We start from the raw sequence: 16,466 nt of genomic DNA on the forward strand, positions 1-16,466 counted from the left end.
CAGAGTGGCACTGGCCGTGTGCAGATCTTAGAGTGGCACTGGCCGCATGCAGCTCTCAGAGTGGCACTAGCCATGTGCAGCTCTCAGAGTGGCACTGACCGTGTGCAGATCTTAGGCTGGCACTGGCCGTGTACAGCTCTCAGACTGGCACTGGCCGTGTGCAGCTCTCAGAGTGGCACTAGCCGTGTGCAGATCTTAGAGTGGCACTGGCCGCGTGCAGCTCTCAGACTGGCACTGGCCGCATGCAGCTCTTAGAGTGGCACTGGCTGGAGCTTGGAAACAGAGGCTTATCTGAGAACTTGCTAAACTTACCCACTTTTCTTTTGTCTTGTCACCTTAGCTATTCTTCACTAAGTAACTCAATTAAAAGCCTAATGTATCAGCAATTTTTTGTATAAAAGTAGATAAAAATTGCCTGAGATGCTTAAATGATGCCTGATCCTAATAACAATGTAGGTTTTCTTAGCCAGAGTACAGAAATCTACATAGGAATTTGAAAGCTTGATGATATAATTGAAATTTTTAATGATGTATTAAGATCTATAATTAAGTTAAACCAGGTATGCTCAGTTAAGGAATAAGATTTAAATAACATAAAAGGTGATTGGTTAGAAAGAAGCTTACATTAGTTTTTAGTGTCTAAGTATTTTATACTTTAACCTTTGAGTTACCTACTTTCTGTTGTGATATTCTTCGCATTGCTTGAGGCCAGTGCTTATAAATCTTTTCTAAATATCTTCATATAAAGTAAGAAGTTAAGCTCCCCGGAGAAAAGCCAGGAACTCTTAAATCAGCTACTTTCTATTGATGTTTAAATATAGGAAGTATATAGAATTATGCTTAACATTATCAAGCATTTGGTAATAACATTTGGGAAGAAACAAAAAGAGTTCGCACTACCCCACTTACGACAATAATACAAGTTGTTCTGAATCTTTAAATAATTGACAGCTACATATTAGGGGAATAAAGTATATCATAACTTTATAAAAGAAATTACATTAATGTTGCTTTAATATGCTATTTCTATTTAATTAGAGAAGGTTGATTTAAAAAGAAGAGGGAAGCTAACTAACTACTTGTGATTATTTGTTCTATTAAAACATAAACAGAAATTGAGAAATCTGAAATTTCATCCAGATATCCTTAACTTCAGAAAAACAAGCAAAACAGAAATTACCTACACTAATAGAACCTAATCCACCATTTGTGTGGAAGCAGTGTTTTTGATATAGTGAGGAATGAGCCACTTTCAATCAAGCTTTTCAGAACTTCTCAGTTCTGAAACCCTTTCCTGTGCCCTCCACAGGATCTGTGTGGGTGTTGCTGGCTTGGCAAATAGAACCACTGCCGTGGGTAACTACTAAAACACAGCACACATTTTCAGACCTTTTTCTCATGAATATTTAAGTAGTTGCTTCCAAAGAGATTATTTCTGTGTCATGATGTGCCAGGCTTTTACTTTGTAAGATAAATTATTCAAGTAAAAATTGAAGACTTTTCCCAGCATCCTCCAAATCCATGGGTGTCAGTTTATACTTTGAAAAGACAAAGAAAGGCTATTCTCTTCGTTTTCTACAAGAGATCTTAGTCTGAACCTGCACAGTGTGCACAGTGAGAGTGTTTGTTGCAGGCTTGGGCTCCTGCACCTCTCGCTCTCCCAGGCAGGAGGAGCACAAACACTTGGTGCAAATCTGTCCATTTGATCATCGCCTCTGCACTTTACAGCTGTGGCCAACCCATTTCCTTTTCTAGGTTACACACTGAATTCGTTTTACCCCTTATGCTTTAGACTGAAATTTCCAACCAAAAATTAACACAAAATCTTTTTAAAATCTAATATAAAATAAGCTAAAATTCCTTTTATGCTTAAATATTTTCATTTAAGAGAAATACTATAATTTTCTAATTTTAAGGAAGATGAGACTAGTAGAGAAAATAGCTTCTGTCTTTAAAGATACTAAGGTCTGTCTATGATTGTTGATGCTATATGCCATTATATAATTTCTTAAGGATTTAACTATTTGGCTCACAAATGAATATTTAATAACTTGCCTTTGAGGGATAAGCAAATGCAAATAAACTGTATTTTTTTTTCTTCCTGGTCATTTGGCTCTAATGTATCTAACTTTGCATGCTCTGCTTTTTTGTTTTCCTCTTTTTTTTTTTGCCTTTTTTTTTTTTTTTTTGCCTTTCCAGGAAGAGACCCCCCTGAGTGTGTCTAGCCCAGAGGGCACTGGCACCTGGCTGCATTATACCAGTGGTGTGGGTACTGGGCGTCGAAGACGCAGATCAGGGGAACAAATCACCTCTTCCCCTGTCTCCCCCAAATCATTGGCTTTCACATCCAGTATTTTTGGCTCATGGCAACAGGTTTTTAAACTTTATTTCATTAAACGTTTTCCATTCCTGCATTCAGAGCAACCAACAGCTATTTTTGAGGACATCTAATCCCTTGTCGTTTACGTCAGAGGAAATCCTTCTGTCTTAGATTTAGTACCTCAAGGTACTTCCGATACTGCTCATATTTCATGGAAAGAAACCACCTATGTGGCGTGCATTTCGCATTTTTTACTGGGGAGCTTTTAAATATACAGGAGATTTTAAAAATGCAAATTCTCCTGGGTTTTTAGCCATGCTAATAAAAATAAATTAGAAAGAAATCTTTCTTAGACCTTAGTTATCCTGTAAACTTCAAGAAACATACTTAACACACTTTGATGGTTAAGAATATTTGATATCCCCTCATTATTTCATCCCATTTAGAATTTGCTGTGAATGTGAAATTTTTGAAAATTTAAAAAATTAGTGTGGCCTGGTCTTAATTAGTGACAGATATCTAATATTGATTGGTCTCTCCATGATCCTCTTATTTGCCAATATATACCATAAAGGAAATATGCAACATGATTTCCAAATACAGCAACAGGCATGTGTGAATTTGTAAAATGCTTTCAGTAACTTCAGAAGGAATGTCTTTGGTGACATTTGAAACTAAAAGTCTCTGGTTGTGTAATGGAAGGCCTGCCATCACATGACTTCTGATAATTTCAGCTATTTCCTCTTGGAAATTTTAATGCATTTGATTGTAGGAAAAGGGATTATGGTACCCATTAAGGCTGAATACTTCAAGGTTACTCTGATAAAGCCCATGCATGGATCAGAAATTGTATGGTGACTTCAGCAGTCTCTGTCTGTCATTTCTTTTGTTTGTGGTTGTTTTTCCTCTAAATACAGGCGCTGTTTAACAGTGGGCAATGGGCTTCCTTTAAGAGAAAGTGAAATTACATCAATGTGTGAATTGTTTCCTTTCATCTATCATGTTTCATCATGAATGCCTGCTTCGCACCCCTTCATTGCAAGGACCTCCTATGAAATGGACTCCCTTCAGAAGGGATCTTGCATGACCTTTCATGTTTTAAGTATTTCTACTAATATTTATCATACAGCTTATTAACCTTTGTCTGTCTGGAACAGGGTGCATATGAAATATGGATCTTTTAAATTCATTTTGCTAGTATATTTCAGTCTCTCCTTTCTCTATGCAGGTTGTGTCTGAGAATGCCAACTATCTCCGAACACCAAGAACTCTTGTGGAACAGAAGCAGAACCCTACAGTAGGTATGTGATGTAAAGGAAATTGTATTTTATACCCTCGTGAAACTCACTGTTAGGCACACCTCAGACTCTACCGTGGTAAAATCATGACCAAATGCTATGCTTTAGTTTGTATTTAGTGTGCACTAGTTCAGATTTGTTGGATCATAAAATTCAAAATACAAGCTAGAATCTTCATACTGCAGGAAGTAGTGTTTAGGGTTTTTGTTTAACCCTTTAAATGACTACTCTGTGGTGACTAACTGCCCGTGTTAGCCTTTGTTTGCTTGTTTGCTTGTTTGTTTCTTCCATAATTTTTTCTGAGGGAGTGGTCCTATTGTTTTAATGTGGCTTCTATAGTCTTGTTTGTCCTTGAATTTATGGAAACCCTTCATTTCAGCTTCCCTAGTATTGGGATTACAGGTACAGGACTTTACAATGCAAGTTAAATTTATTTAAAAAAAAAAAAAAACCTTTACTTCAGAGATTAGTCATCATAAGAGGGCTGCGCTGAGGGTCAGTGGCAGAGCCCTTGTCTGCTGTGTGTGTGTGTGTCTTTGTTCCATACATGGTACTGTAAAGCAAATCTCTTAGTCGAGTAAGGATAAAAGTATGCCATTTTAGTCAAATTTTTTTAATCTTTTTCTTTTTTATTGAGGCTGGTCTCTTGATATATTCCTGGCTGTCCTGGAACTTGCTATGTAGTTCAGGCCTTTCCTCAAACTCGAAATCTACCTGCCTCTGGAGCTGGTGTTAAAGCACACACCATCATCCACAGCCAGAAATGTCAAAGCTAACTCAATAACTCAGCTGTCTTACATAATGGCAAAGAAAAACATTGGGGGCCAGCACTGCTGAGCAGTGTGACTTTCTGGTGACGCTTCACCCCAAGCACTGTCCCTGGATCCAGTTCTGTGTGTGAAATGCTGGCATGACACTCCTTACTTAGGACAAATAATAACGTCCACTTAAAAGGAATTGATCACACATTCCAGAGAAAGTGCAAATATCAACTGATGGTGACCAATGAACTTAGCAGAAGGTGGTAACTTCAACTGCAGGTAAAAAAGAAAATGAGAAGATAAATGAACAAATAAGGTCAAAAGATCGTACGGACCCTCTTGGGATGGGCTAGATTTCCCAAGGAGCAGCTCTTTGTAAACTCAGTGCAGTCTTGCTCTTAAGCGAGCTGTAAACAGTCGCCTTTTCAGGCATATTGAGAACAGCATTGTTAAATACCCGTCTCAACCCACTGACCTTCTGCTCCTTGTCGCTAAGTTTTGACTCAGTGGCAGTCTTTTCTCTAATTGGTTATCTAAGCAGGCTTGGCCCAAAGGATGATGCAGTGTCACTGTGTGCTAGAGTCTGCAGTGTCTTGCCTGTGTTGCTGCCTGTATACATGACTCTTACTGTAGTTAACTTCCTCCACTTGGTCTTGAGCTTATGATCTTCCTATGATATCTTTATGTGAACATACATGACTCCTTTTCACTGAATGATCTTAATTATATATTTGACAAGAATTATTTATACTTTCCTCGGTGGTGAACATTTTTAAGTCTGAACTTTTGCTGCAAGTAACACATTGATGTATCCTGGCTGTGTTTTATGTATCAATGATATATTTCCTTGGAAGCCTTCATTAAAAGTTTCCTGTTTTAAGCCCCTTGTTAAGTGACTGAAAAAGGAATGATTTTTTTTCTATTTTCATTAATAAATAAACTTTTTTCATAAGAAAGTATAATTTTTAGTTCAGGGGCATCAGGAAAAGCCATTTATTTTTTAAGTGTATATTAAAAATAACTAATATGACTTAATTCTGCAAAATGGTATATATATCATACATATGATCATATGTACATGATATATAAAACAACATGTGATCATATGTATATGATATATAGTACATATGATAAATGTAAACTCATTAAGATTTGCTATGAAACTCTATTCTGTTCCTAAATTAACTTTTATTGTGGCATTTTCAATAATTTTAGCATGGACATGTTCAATGATTATGATGCTGGCATATTATTTTTCAAAGAAGGCATGTTCTCCAGTACTGAATGATTCCACTTGTACCTGTGGTGAACAGTGCTGGCTATTAGAAGCGCTGTCCTCAAATAGGTGTCACTAGATGTTAGAAGCCTATTGTGACTCTGTCCAAGGCACTGCCAAAGGTTGCCTGTGCATTGGTAAGAGCCAAGTCAATCGCATGCTGCATGCATCCCAATGTGAATGGAAGAACACCTGCTGTATGTGTCTTCTCTGACTCCCATCAGGGTCTCACTGTGCGGGCCTGTTTAGCACCTCAGTGCTCGGGGGTTCTTCAAGTGCACCTAACCTACAGGATTATGCTCGTACTCATCGTAAAAAGCTGACTTCTTCTGGCTGCATAGATGGTATGTGCGCACACGCACACACAGATTCACACCTACACGCATGCATATGCTCACGAGTGGTGTTTCTCAAAGGCAAGTCTAAGGCCACAGACTGCTGTGGAGCCCCATCGCCTTCCCAGACGCCTGTCAGTGTGTCCTGGGATCCATACCTGGGGTCCAGATCCTGTCAGTCAAGAACAGTTAGAGAGTACATGTATAGTAAGTGGTTTGTCAAAGAAGAAAATTTAAAACTTCATTATTATTTCAGCTGAAGGAGAATCTAGATTATGAAGAATAAATTTCTCTTAAACTTTTGTCTACTGTTAACACTCATTTTATTTATTAATATTGAAAAACTATTTAAGCATAGAAATGAATGGAAGGTTTATTAGTAAGAGAAAATAAACTGGTAGTCATTTTATAAAAATAAAGTGCAATGGGAGTATCCCCAGCATTCCTGTTGATAGGACTTCAGGTTTAATATTCTGGTGTTTAGAGTATCTATGAACATGTGTCCCTCGTGACAGAAGGGGCACTGTCAGCTCTTTCAGAATCAGCACTGTTTAAAAGTGTTTGCTCGTACGTGTACAGATTGACTGTAGACAGGAAGACACGGATTTACTGGAATTGCCAGGCCATCTTGCTTTCCTTTCTTTTGTGTATTTCATTAAACATTTCGCCTGTACCATCAAGCCAGTTTGCTGCTTTTAACCAGTTCTTGGCTTCCTTCCGTCGCGCCCTCTCTCTGCATGTCACCTAATCCTGATGTCCTCACATATTTGTCTCCCCCCTGTTTTAAGTGTTTCTCCTTTGGCAGCTGTGAACCTCAGGTACCTGTTTTTCTCTTTCTCAGACGCCACACGCGGGTCTGCTGTTAAAAGGTTTTCTATCTCATTTGCTCGACACCCAACCAATGGTACGTTTGCTTTTTATTTTAAAAGATACTCCCTGCTTCAACCGTTTTTAATTTTTTCTTTTATTTCAAAATGTGGGGTACACAGTATCATTTAACTTATCAATCTTTAATTTTAGTTGGCATATAATTCCAACTAATGTACCAAACCACTGATACTGTCTTGATCCCTTTTCTGCTGTAATTTCCACAATAATTGAACATTACTTGTCAGATTGTCTAATGACCACAGTAATGATGAGTTTTAATTCTAAATTAACAGCTGGAAATTCTAATTTCTTAAGTGATCAGTTCATACAATTTTTTTTAAAAAAATATAATTAGTTTCTTAATTGGTTCTTAATTCTTAACAATTAATTTTTTTTCTAATTTTTCTGGTCACATTGTTTTATTGAGATAGTCGACGAAAATACAAAGCAGTCCATAACAAAGAACCCGCTGAGACTGTAAAGGTCTTGGGAGCCAGGGTCACTGTGCAGCAGTCTGGCCCTCTGTCTGAAACACAACTGGATGTGGTGTGGATCGCCTCAGAAACTTTCCAGGATCAACTCGTCCTTGGGGGCTGGGCAGTTTACTGCTGGCCCAGCAGTCATTTCCTTCTGGTGCCTTTGTTTTTCCTTAAAAATTGTAGAAATTTGATAGAAAGAAAATTGAGGTTAAGATCCAGAAACTCAATTTGGTTATTCTCTTATCACAGTGAGGCTGGATAAGAGCATGTTTGTTACTTGTAATCGGAGTTGTGGCAGAATTACAGCTTTTTGCCAAAAACTTGATGTTCTTGAACCAAAGGGAGTATTTACTGGTGTGTGTGTGTGTGTGTGTGTGTGTGTGTGTGTGTGTGTGTGTGTGTGTGTGTGTGTGTGCTAGGGGAATGTTTTTGTTTTGCTTGATATAGCGTCTGATACTGTAGTGAGACTCTCGTAGAGCTTACTGTGCAGACCAGCTTGCCTTCACGTTAGACTTCCCAAGTGCTTGGCTTAGACGTAAGCCACCATGCTCGGCTTGCTAACGAACCCTCATAGGCTTTGCTTTCACTGGTAAGGAAGGTACTTTTATTCCTAGAAGAAGTGTTTTGGTTTTAATTTTTAAAGGCAAATACATCTTTCAAAAACTCACCTTTATGAAGCTTAAGACTTCAACCTACATTACTGCCGTCCTCCCACACCCCCCAATGGCTGTTTCAATGTTACTTTTTTTGGAGAAAACTCATTCTGATTTGATTCAGCTGCAACTTCTAAAGGTGGTAACACATGCTCTACAACCTCCTAGAAGAGAAACAGGCGTTAGGGCTGCCTTAGGAGGCGCTCGGGCCGCCTTAGGAGGTGCTCGGGCCGCCAGGCAGTTGGCTCACAGGAATCCCTATGAAGGGGCTCAGCTTTGGAAGATGGCTGTGCTTTCTCACGACCACTGTGGGTTTTGGGGGAAAGTTCTATGTTTGACTGAGGTGGTAGGACTAGTAGTGGTAGGATTAATAGTGGTAGGACTAGTAGTGGTGGTAGCAGTAGTAAGTACTTCAATTTAGTAGAAGGTATGAGTAATTTTCTATTCCTTTGGTTTAGACTTTTTCTTTTACATGTGGCTTTTCTACACTATACAGCTTGATACATAGGAGGATGTTTCTTTCAATTCTAGGAACATTTTGGGGGGAGTTTTCCATACTTCCTTTTCTCTACTGCTGTTCTGTCTTATCTGTCCTGTGAACTGTCATGTGACCCTTTCACTTTTTATTTCCAGTAGCTTCCTGTGTTGTTTCCACCGTAACCCACACCTTAGCCTTTCCTCCCTCCATCTTTAGTTGAGGAGCGTGGGGAAAGTATCTTCTGACAGCGCTTCCCCTTGTTTTGTGGGCCTCTGTGCAGAATCCCTGCCCCAGTGCTGTTTTCATGGCTTCCAGCGTGCCGGCAGGGTGGCTTTTGAGATTGCCGCACTAACCCTTTCGTTGTGCACGGTGAGCTGATGAGACAAATGGCCAAGAGTCTGTACAGTCTGGAGCCGTTTGATCAGACCTCATTTGCTGCTTTGAAACCCAGCAGGCAAATGAAAGGAACTGCCACAAGCGAGGGTGAGCACCCCGAGAAGGGGGAGAGGCGTGTTGTGGAGAGTCTGGCCAAGGAAGGATGTGTGCTTTTGTGCATGAGCCACCTGTGCTGAAGAGGAAGGGGAACTGCAGAGCTGCGGTGCTCAGGGTGGCTTTCAGAGTGAGGTGCCTTCAGCTGCTGCTGTGCTATTTGATTGTTCTTCTGTTCGGTTTGGTTTAACATTACGTGAAGCGAACAGGCTGTCATGCTTTGGTTTGCACCTGGAAATCAAGCATTAATTTTATTAACCCTTTGATTATTTCCATAACAACATTCAGTTCCCTTTTTAAAAGTTCCCCTGTTCCAACTGAGAATTCCAGCAATTCTTGAGTTCCTCCCAAATTCTGAATGAATCCAATAGCGTGTAATCTCGTACGTGTGAGCATATGTATGTTGAAAAGACTCTATCTTGCAGTCTGAGTTTAGACAGTTTTTATTTTTTAACCAGCACTGCTCTGTTTTGTCTGCATTAGAGTGTCACAGGCAGTTCTTCACAGAGGGCTTAACTTGAATTCTGGGAAACATTTGTGATCTGAAAAGTATATGAAAACAATCTTTAAAGCCACTCAGTTAACTAAAGCTTAAATGAATGGGTCACTTTACTCTTGCAAATGAAACACTAATATTTTTGTCTTAGAAATTTGTGTGTACATGTGCTTTTGTGTCACTGACGCTGTTAGCACATTGCTGCATGATTCGCCATGAGGTTTTGTGTGCCTGTGCAGTTGTTAAACATGGAGCTCCTTGCACTTCATATTGCTCTAACTCTGTAAACTCGCTGTAACTGCTCAGCCAGGGATTCCGAGCAAGGAATCGCTGGTGTTCGGGAAAGTAATGTTTCAGAATGTTTTTAATCCTGCCTGTTGGAGGAAGTGTTGCTCAAGGACCATGCTAGGGTGTTCTCGGCCTTAGAGAAAAACCACAATCTGTGCTCCACAATTAACTACATAATTAACTCCTGAAGTTTGCGTTAGTGGTTACCTTCATTATTATTTAATTGTTGGAGTTGATATTATCTTGATACTGTAAGATTCTGGTATCAGGGAAATATGGCATCAACTTGTTCATCTGTTAAATAAATCTAACATTAAAAGATTAAAATCTGAAAATGTATCTCTCCCCTACCCTAGGTTTTCTTCTTTGCTATTCATAGGCTTTAGCAACATTGAAGGATTGTGTGCATGCTGTACTGTCTAATTACATTCAGAGTGATCATGGTCATATCTTGTTTTGGTTCCATGTTGCATAGCATCTGGTGTCATGACTCGAAAGTCCTTGTGTGGTCGCATGTCCAGACCTGCAGGTCCCAGCCCTGAGCAAGCTGCCTTCCCGTGTGACTGACTTGACAAGAGCCAACCTTACTCTCTGCCCTTTGTTCTTCTCTTTAGGCTTTGAGCTGTACTCCATGGTACCATCCATCTGCCCTCTAGAAACACTTCACAATGCCCTGTTTTTAAAGCAAGTGGATGACTTTCTGGCTTCTATTGCTTCTCCATCAACTGAGGTTCTGCACAAGGTCCCCGAAATGTGTATGGAATTTACCTTCGTTGTTACTTAATTATTGGACCCTAGATACTATGCAAATATAGCCTAAATGTTAAAGGTGCAAACTCAGTGGTCACTGTGAATAGAATTTTAAGAGAGGCTAGATGTAAGGGAAGAATATTAGTAACTCCTTTGTGTGCTATACTATACATTTTTCTTGATTTTTATCCCCAAATCATTTTTCTAACAGTAAAAGTAAACAGTATTATTATATAGAGTTAGTATCATTTTATTTAAAAGCTATACTTGTCTGAAAACTCACATTCATGTTTTATAATTTACAGAATGGTTCACGTGGATTTAACACATGTCCGTTCCTCACCATTTTTGCTAACTGATTAGAGACACTTGGTTATTACTGTTGTTCTGTTTCACTGGTTGATACATGGCTTCTCTGTGTAACCCCAGCTCTCCTCAAACTCACCGTGGTCCTCCTTCCCAGACTTCCCAGGAGCTGAGATGACACATGTGTGCCACCACATCTAGCTTCAGAAAGATCTTTTCTAAAAGATACCAAATTAGAACCACAGACTTTCAAACTATATTTCCTAAAACATATATACATATACATATATTCTGAAGAAGATATCCATGTGTATTAAGAAAGAGAGTTCATGGATAAGTTAGTTTTGGAATTGACTGTACACTCCCTTAGAGTTACATTAATGTATAAAAAATTAAAGCTCTATAAATAATCCAGATTTTTCTGCAACATTTTTTGTTGTTAGAGTAAAAAAAGATTTTTCTTTTTGTAGCATTTGTTGTTTTTAGTTCTGTAGTATCCCTCAGCACATTGGGATTTCCAGTTTGGAAACATTAGCTATTCTAGTTACCCCTTGCCAGTTCTTCTACTTCTGGTACCAGAGGCCAGCTATCAGCCAATAGTGTTTGGTAATGAGGATGCTTCTAAACTATTTCCCTTTAGAGATGCCTTGGGAAGTAGGTGGTCATTTTAGATTTTGCTCTCTAAGGAGCTGAAGGATTACAAGTTCAAGGCTAGCCTGGGCAACAGAGTGAATGTAGGACCAGCCTGAGCGTCTTAGGATTGTCTTAAATACAAAGTAGAAAGAGGGCTTAGAGTTATAGCACATTTTTAGCATGTGTGAAGTCCCTAGGTTCAACTTCCAGTATTGTAAAATGATAGTAAAAAAAGTTTTGTAGTACTAAGAGAAGAGACTTGGTGCGAAGTTATTCAATTTTATTTGTTTCTTTTCAGCCTCTATGGCCACACGTTCCAGTCCAGGGATGAGAAGAAAAATTTCCTTAAATACATATACACCTGCAAAGATCCTCCCAACAGCGCCTGCTGCTTTTAAGAGCGGCAAAGCAAGCAGCAAAGCAGGTTAGAGATGGGTCTGAGTCTGTGGGTGCCATACAGCAGTGATAGCGGGGCAGCCGCTTGTCCACTGTGTTCCCATAGTGATGCTGAATTCAGAATCTGTTGTCCTGATTCACTTATACACATCATTATCCATGGCCTCTCCCTTGCCTCTCTTGCCTTCTTCATGTTCTCTCCTAAATCTATTAATAAGATAGATTTCCTGTTCTTTTTGCTAAGCTCTTCTGTTTTGCTCTGTTGTGCCCACGGCATCATTTTATATGTAAATAAAACAATTCTGTGGCCCAGAGTTTTTTTATCTTCCACTTGAAGTCTGGAGATATGACTGCCAAATTCATCCCTTTTGCCAGCATCTTTGTTCTTCTGGCCAGGGTGGTTGCATATCGATACTCATTTGTGGCTGCAGACAAGTTACTCCATGGCCGTGGTTCCCCCTATTGTCTAGCTCTGCTGTCTGGTCTGATGAGGTTTCTCCCTGTTCCCTGTCCTGGATGGGGACCCAACCCTGTTCCTTTCGTTCTCTCTTGGATGCCTGTGAGCTAACCTCAGAGCTCTGTGCTTTCACTATAAAACGCTATAAAAGGTGTCTTGATTCTTTTCAAGGTTTTAATGCTTTTAGATATTCTTTTTATTATGAATTTATAGCTGAGCATCAGAAGGACATATATATTAAGGTCTCAGCTCTGCATCTTGTTAATCATGTGACCTCCCTCACACTAATCCTCAGTCTCCAGGAAGAACAAGCTGGGTAATGATTCTCCTACAGAATTGGCAGAGGTGACATGCATGCTTAAAGTACTTGGCTACATTGTAAGCATTCAGTGGATGGTAGTCCTTTGCTGCTATTTTTGCCATAGCTAACCTCCATTTCTGCCAGATAAATCCCCCTGGAGTTCTTGCCTTATGAATCAGTCAGTATTTTAAGTAGATTTGAACATCGTACTGTCAAATAAGGCTATAAAGGTACAAGGTTCAAAACTGCAAAGTTATCTTAAATAAACTTTTGATGCATTTTTTTATACAACACGAAACTGACATGTACAGTTCCTTTTCCTAAGATATTACTACTCTTTATGTCATGGCAGTACAGAGGACAGCAGCAGGAGTGGGGCTCCTCTAGTCAGCATAGCCAGGAATCAGGCGACCAGAGGTTTGCATGCTCTCAGGATTGCAGGACCCAGGGCTGATCTTTACGCCTTACTTATCCCGTAAATGCATGGCGTGAACATTTTTAAGTAACAAACTTAAAATGGTGTTGGCTGTGTTTTGTGGCCCTCTTGCATTCCTCAGGCATATGCTACTTGTTCACGATACGTGATACACCCAGCCACAGGAGCACAGTGCGCAGGCGGCACCCAAGCGTGTAGATCTCTGTAGTTTGTGGTCAGGGTGTCCTTTTTCGTAAGCACCCGAGAACTATTTCTCTGTTTGTGTTCTCTGAATATGTTCTATAAGATTTTAATTTCCACCTGATGTCCTTGGTAAAATGAATTTTATGTTTTACTTTTATGGCAGATTCGATGCCCCGGATCTGTCAGGGAATTATCCCCTTTGTCTTAAGATGTCCGCTCTGCCCGTTCTTCATAACTGTCTTAATGACTCGGGTACTCGCACTTGGCTTCTGCCTTTTTGTTTCCAGTTTTTGGACTTTACAAAAGACTGTCTTCTACTTGTCACTTTGCTTGCTTTATTGAATGATTCCTCCTCTTCGTTTCCATTGACTCTCTGTAATTATTCACAGGCCTTCCTTATTTGTTGTTGTTTTTTGTTTTTGTTTTTCCTTCTATCTCATGTTTATTCTTTTATGCTTTATTTTGAACTAATTCAATAATCTGCAGAATTTCATTTAGATATGTATGTTGCCTTTTTGATTTTTCCCCCAGTATTCTTTTATTGATTTCTATAAATACATGTTCTTAGCATTTCATGGTCTAATTGTGTATCGTCCAAAACAATGCATAGGAAGCGTTTGGCTTCCTCTACCTCTTCCCTCCATCCTTTCTACATAGGTATGTGTGTGTGTGTGTGTGTGTGTGTGTGTGTGTGTGTGTGTGTGTGTGTGTTAATTCCACTTATGGCATAAACAGTAAAATACAGTGTTGTTATAACTACATTTATCTTAACAAAATGAAATGGGGACTGGGGGTAAGGCCCTGCACTTTAACCAGATTCGCTTTTTTCCTAATGTTTGTCATTTCCTGACTGAAGTCCAGTTTCACTTGCCTTAAGCCTAAACGTTTTACTATTAACAACATAGTCTGTTAACAACATAGTCATTTTATCAAGACAGGGAAAGGTCTTTCTCTATTCTTGGAACATAATTTTACTATCAAATTCTGGGTAGAAAGGATTCCTTGCTTGGCAGTCCTACTGATGTTTCCGTCTCTTCTGCTTCCCACTGTGTCTACTTGCTCTAGCTAATTTGAACTACGCCCTGCTTACAGCACACATCCAGTCCGCTCTGCCTCTGCCCGTGGTCTGCCTGTGCTTGTGGCTTTTAGCAGTCTCACTGTAGCTGCCTCTTCCTCCTCGCCCTCCTCACCCTTTCCTTCTCCTTTGTATTTACTGTTGACTCTTCGGGTTGTCTCAGTGGCTTTTAAGTCCAGCCAGTTCTTATTTCAGTTATTTTATTTTTTATTCTTAAACTTTAAGCATTCTATTTGATTCTTCTTAAGTCTTTCTGCTGGAGACTTAAAATGTTTTATTCATTATGAACATAATGATTTATTTCAACATGGATCATGAAGTTGCCGCTTTAAAAATTGTTTTTAAATTATTCATTTTCTGATTAGTCTGTGTCAATTTTCTTATTTACAAGAAAGATGTTTTTCTGTTCCTTGCTACATTAAATATGTATAATACCATACATTAATCTTGTGTATTAAGTAACTTTTAAATCCTAGACATTATAAATGATATGTTGTAGAAGCTTTGGACACTGGTGTTTCAATAATATTTCTCCAAAGAATATTGCTTTATTTTAAAAGTAAAGAATTAAATGTGCCAAACTCAGATTGTAAGATGATGTCCCTTGAAGTGGCTGACGGCTCACGTATTCAGTTCTCTTCTTGTCGTCTGCGCTACCTGAGGCTTTCTGTGCATGCAGTAGATTAGTCACAGTTCATGTATGAGTTAGTCTCACCCTTCCTGTCAGCCGCAGTTGTCATCTGTTTCTTTATACCTAGTAAGACTCGCTCTCACGCTGGAGATTTAGCCAAGTTCTTTGATGGACCTTGAGAACGATTCTCAGGTAAAAGCTCTTAGGAAGGAGTGATGGAGGGCCACCCTGTGCTGCTTTCTCCTTCCGCACGTTGCTTCTGCTCCCGTGACTGTCTGATTCTGTCACTTTCTGCTGTCCTGATACACTTTTGTTAAGCTTGTTCTTCCTGTCTGTGGCAGAGCGATTGTGGGTCATATGAAGAAATGTCAGCCTGACAGACATGTGCCTGTACAGTAGAGGAGTGACTGCACTTAGATTGGCTCTCTGACTAGGCCTGGCTCTGAGGTTGGTTCTGAGTCGAGAGGGGGTGCTGCTGGCCTTCCAGCCTTCCACCTTTGCATACTAACGAGATGGAAGGCAGAAGACGATATGGTTCCTAGAGAGGAAATGACATCCAGCTTTAAGCAAGTTTCATTTCTATTTCTTGTCAAATATAAGTAGAGACAGTTCTAATGGGCAGTTGGATTTCTGTATCTGGAGCTAAGGGGAAAGGCCTGGCCACAAGTATGAATGAGACTAGTAGAATGGATCGTACTTATGATGGAAATGAATATTTGCCATGAAGAATATAGAGTGAACTAAAAAGCTGTTTTTAGGCACACAGCCTGTTTGTCGTTACTTTTCTATATTTGTGTTGACTTGTAAAAGGTTAGTGTCATATTGAAAGCCTGTAATGTTTTGTCACAACTGTAACACACACAGCCACATGGCCCACGAGCATTCTCTTAACCCTGATGACTTGTGCAAATCCCAATGGCACTGGTTCTCTCTTCTGTTTGTATAGCAGCCGGCGGACCATCTCCGGCAGTGACTTCCCATACCTCATCTCGGAAGAAGAGCTTAAGTAGCAAAACTGAGGGGCATGAATCCAAGAAAAGCACTGGGAAGAAAAGATGAGCTCACACCAGAACCGGAAGTTCCCATGCTTAGAAAGGGGCTTGTTGCTTAGCAAAGGATGTCTGAGAAACCCTGACTTAGCTGGTCATAGCCAATAATTTATGTATTACCATTGCTTTACTTTATACATCTTTGTATTTCTTTACAACACCTCGAAAGCTAGAGGACCTTCTGTTTTTATTCAGGCAAGGAGCTTTGGCAGGATTTAGAAATGTTCAAAATAACGTCTGTCTGCTTTGTGTACGGAAATTGATGTCAACTGCTACAGCGGGCACTGTGATGATTCCCATGTGCCTGTGGCAGGGACAAAGGACACGGAAATCCGGCTGACTGGTACCAAAGTGCACTCTCTTCAGGTGCCTCTCTACACACATGCATTTCTACAGGACTGCACTTAGTGAGTGAGATTGGACAGGCAAGATCATGTGTTGATGACTTTTTTAAAAAGTACATTTCCAAAGAGATCTCGTTGACCATTTACATTACAATGTTTTTG

General features: G+C 39.7%; 1 protein-coding gene across 11 annotated transcripts in view; it reads left to right on the forward strand.

Moving 5' to 3' along the window:
- The window catches only part of Ppip5k2 (diphosphoinositol pentakisphosphate kinase 2), a 71,158-nt gene that overhangs the window by 44,086 nt on the left and 10,606 nt on the right, over positions 1 to 16,466 (forward strand). For 2 of the 11 annotated variants that reach the window (XM_031368554.1, XM_031368556.1), the window contains exons 25-31: positions 2,200 to 2,373; positions 3,549 to 3,621; positions 5,880 to 5,999; positions 6,832 to 6,894; positions 10,358 to 10,498; positions 11,731 to 11,856; positions 15,858 to 16,402. In XM_031368554.1, the coding sequence (XP_031224414.1) occupies positions 2,200 to 2,373; positions 3,549 to 3,621; positions 5,880 to 5,999; positions 6,832 to 6,894; positions 10,358 to 10,498; positions 11,731 to 11,856; positions 15,858 to 15,970 (810 nt within the window). In that variant the 3' untranslated portion in view covers positions 15,971 to 16,402. Of the gene's footprint in view, positions 1 to 2,199; positions 2,374 to 3,548; positions 3,622 to 5,879; positions 6,000 to 6,831; positions 6,895 to 10,357; positions 10,499 to 11,730; positions 11,857 to 15,857; positions 16,403 to 16,466 lie in introns of those variants that run through there. The other 9 variants (XM_031368561.1, XM_031368562.1, XM_031368564.1 and 6 more) reach the window with 7 other exon arrangements.

The sequence above is a fragment of the Mastomys coucha genome, unplaced genomic scaffold, assembly GCF_008632895.1.
Source record: "Mastomys coucha isolate ucsf_1 unplaced genomic scaffold, UCSF_Mcou_1 pScaffold14, whole genome shotgun sequence".
Classification (NCBI taxonomy): Eukaryota; Metazoa; Chordata; class Mammalia; order Rodentia; family Muridae; genus Mastomys; species Mastomys coucha.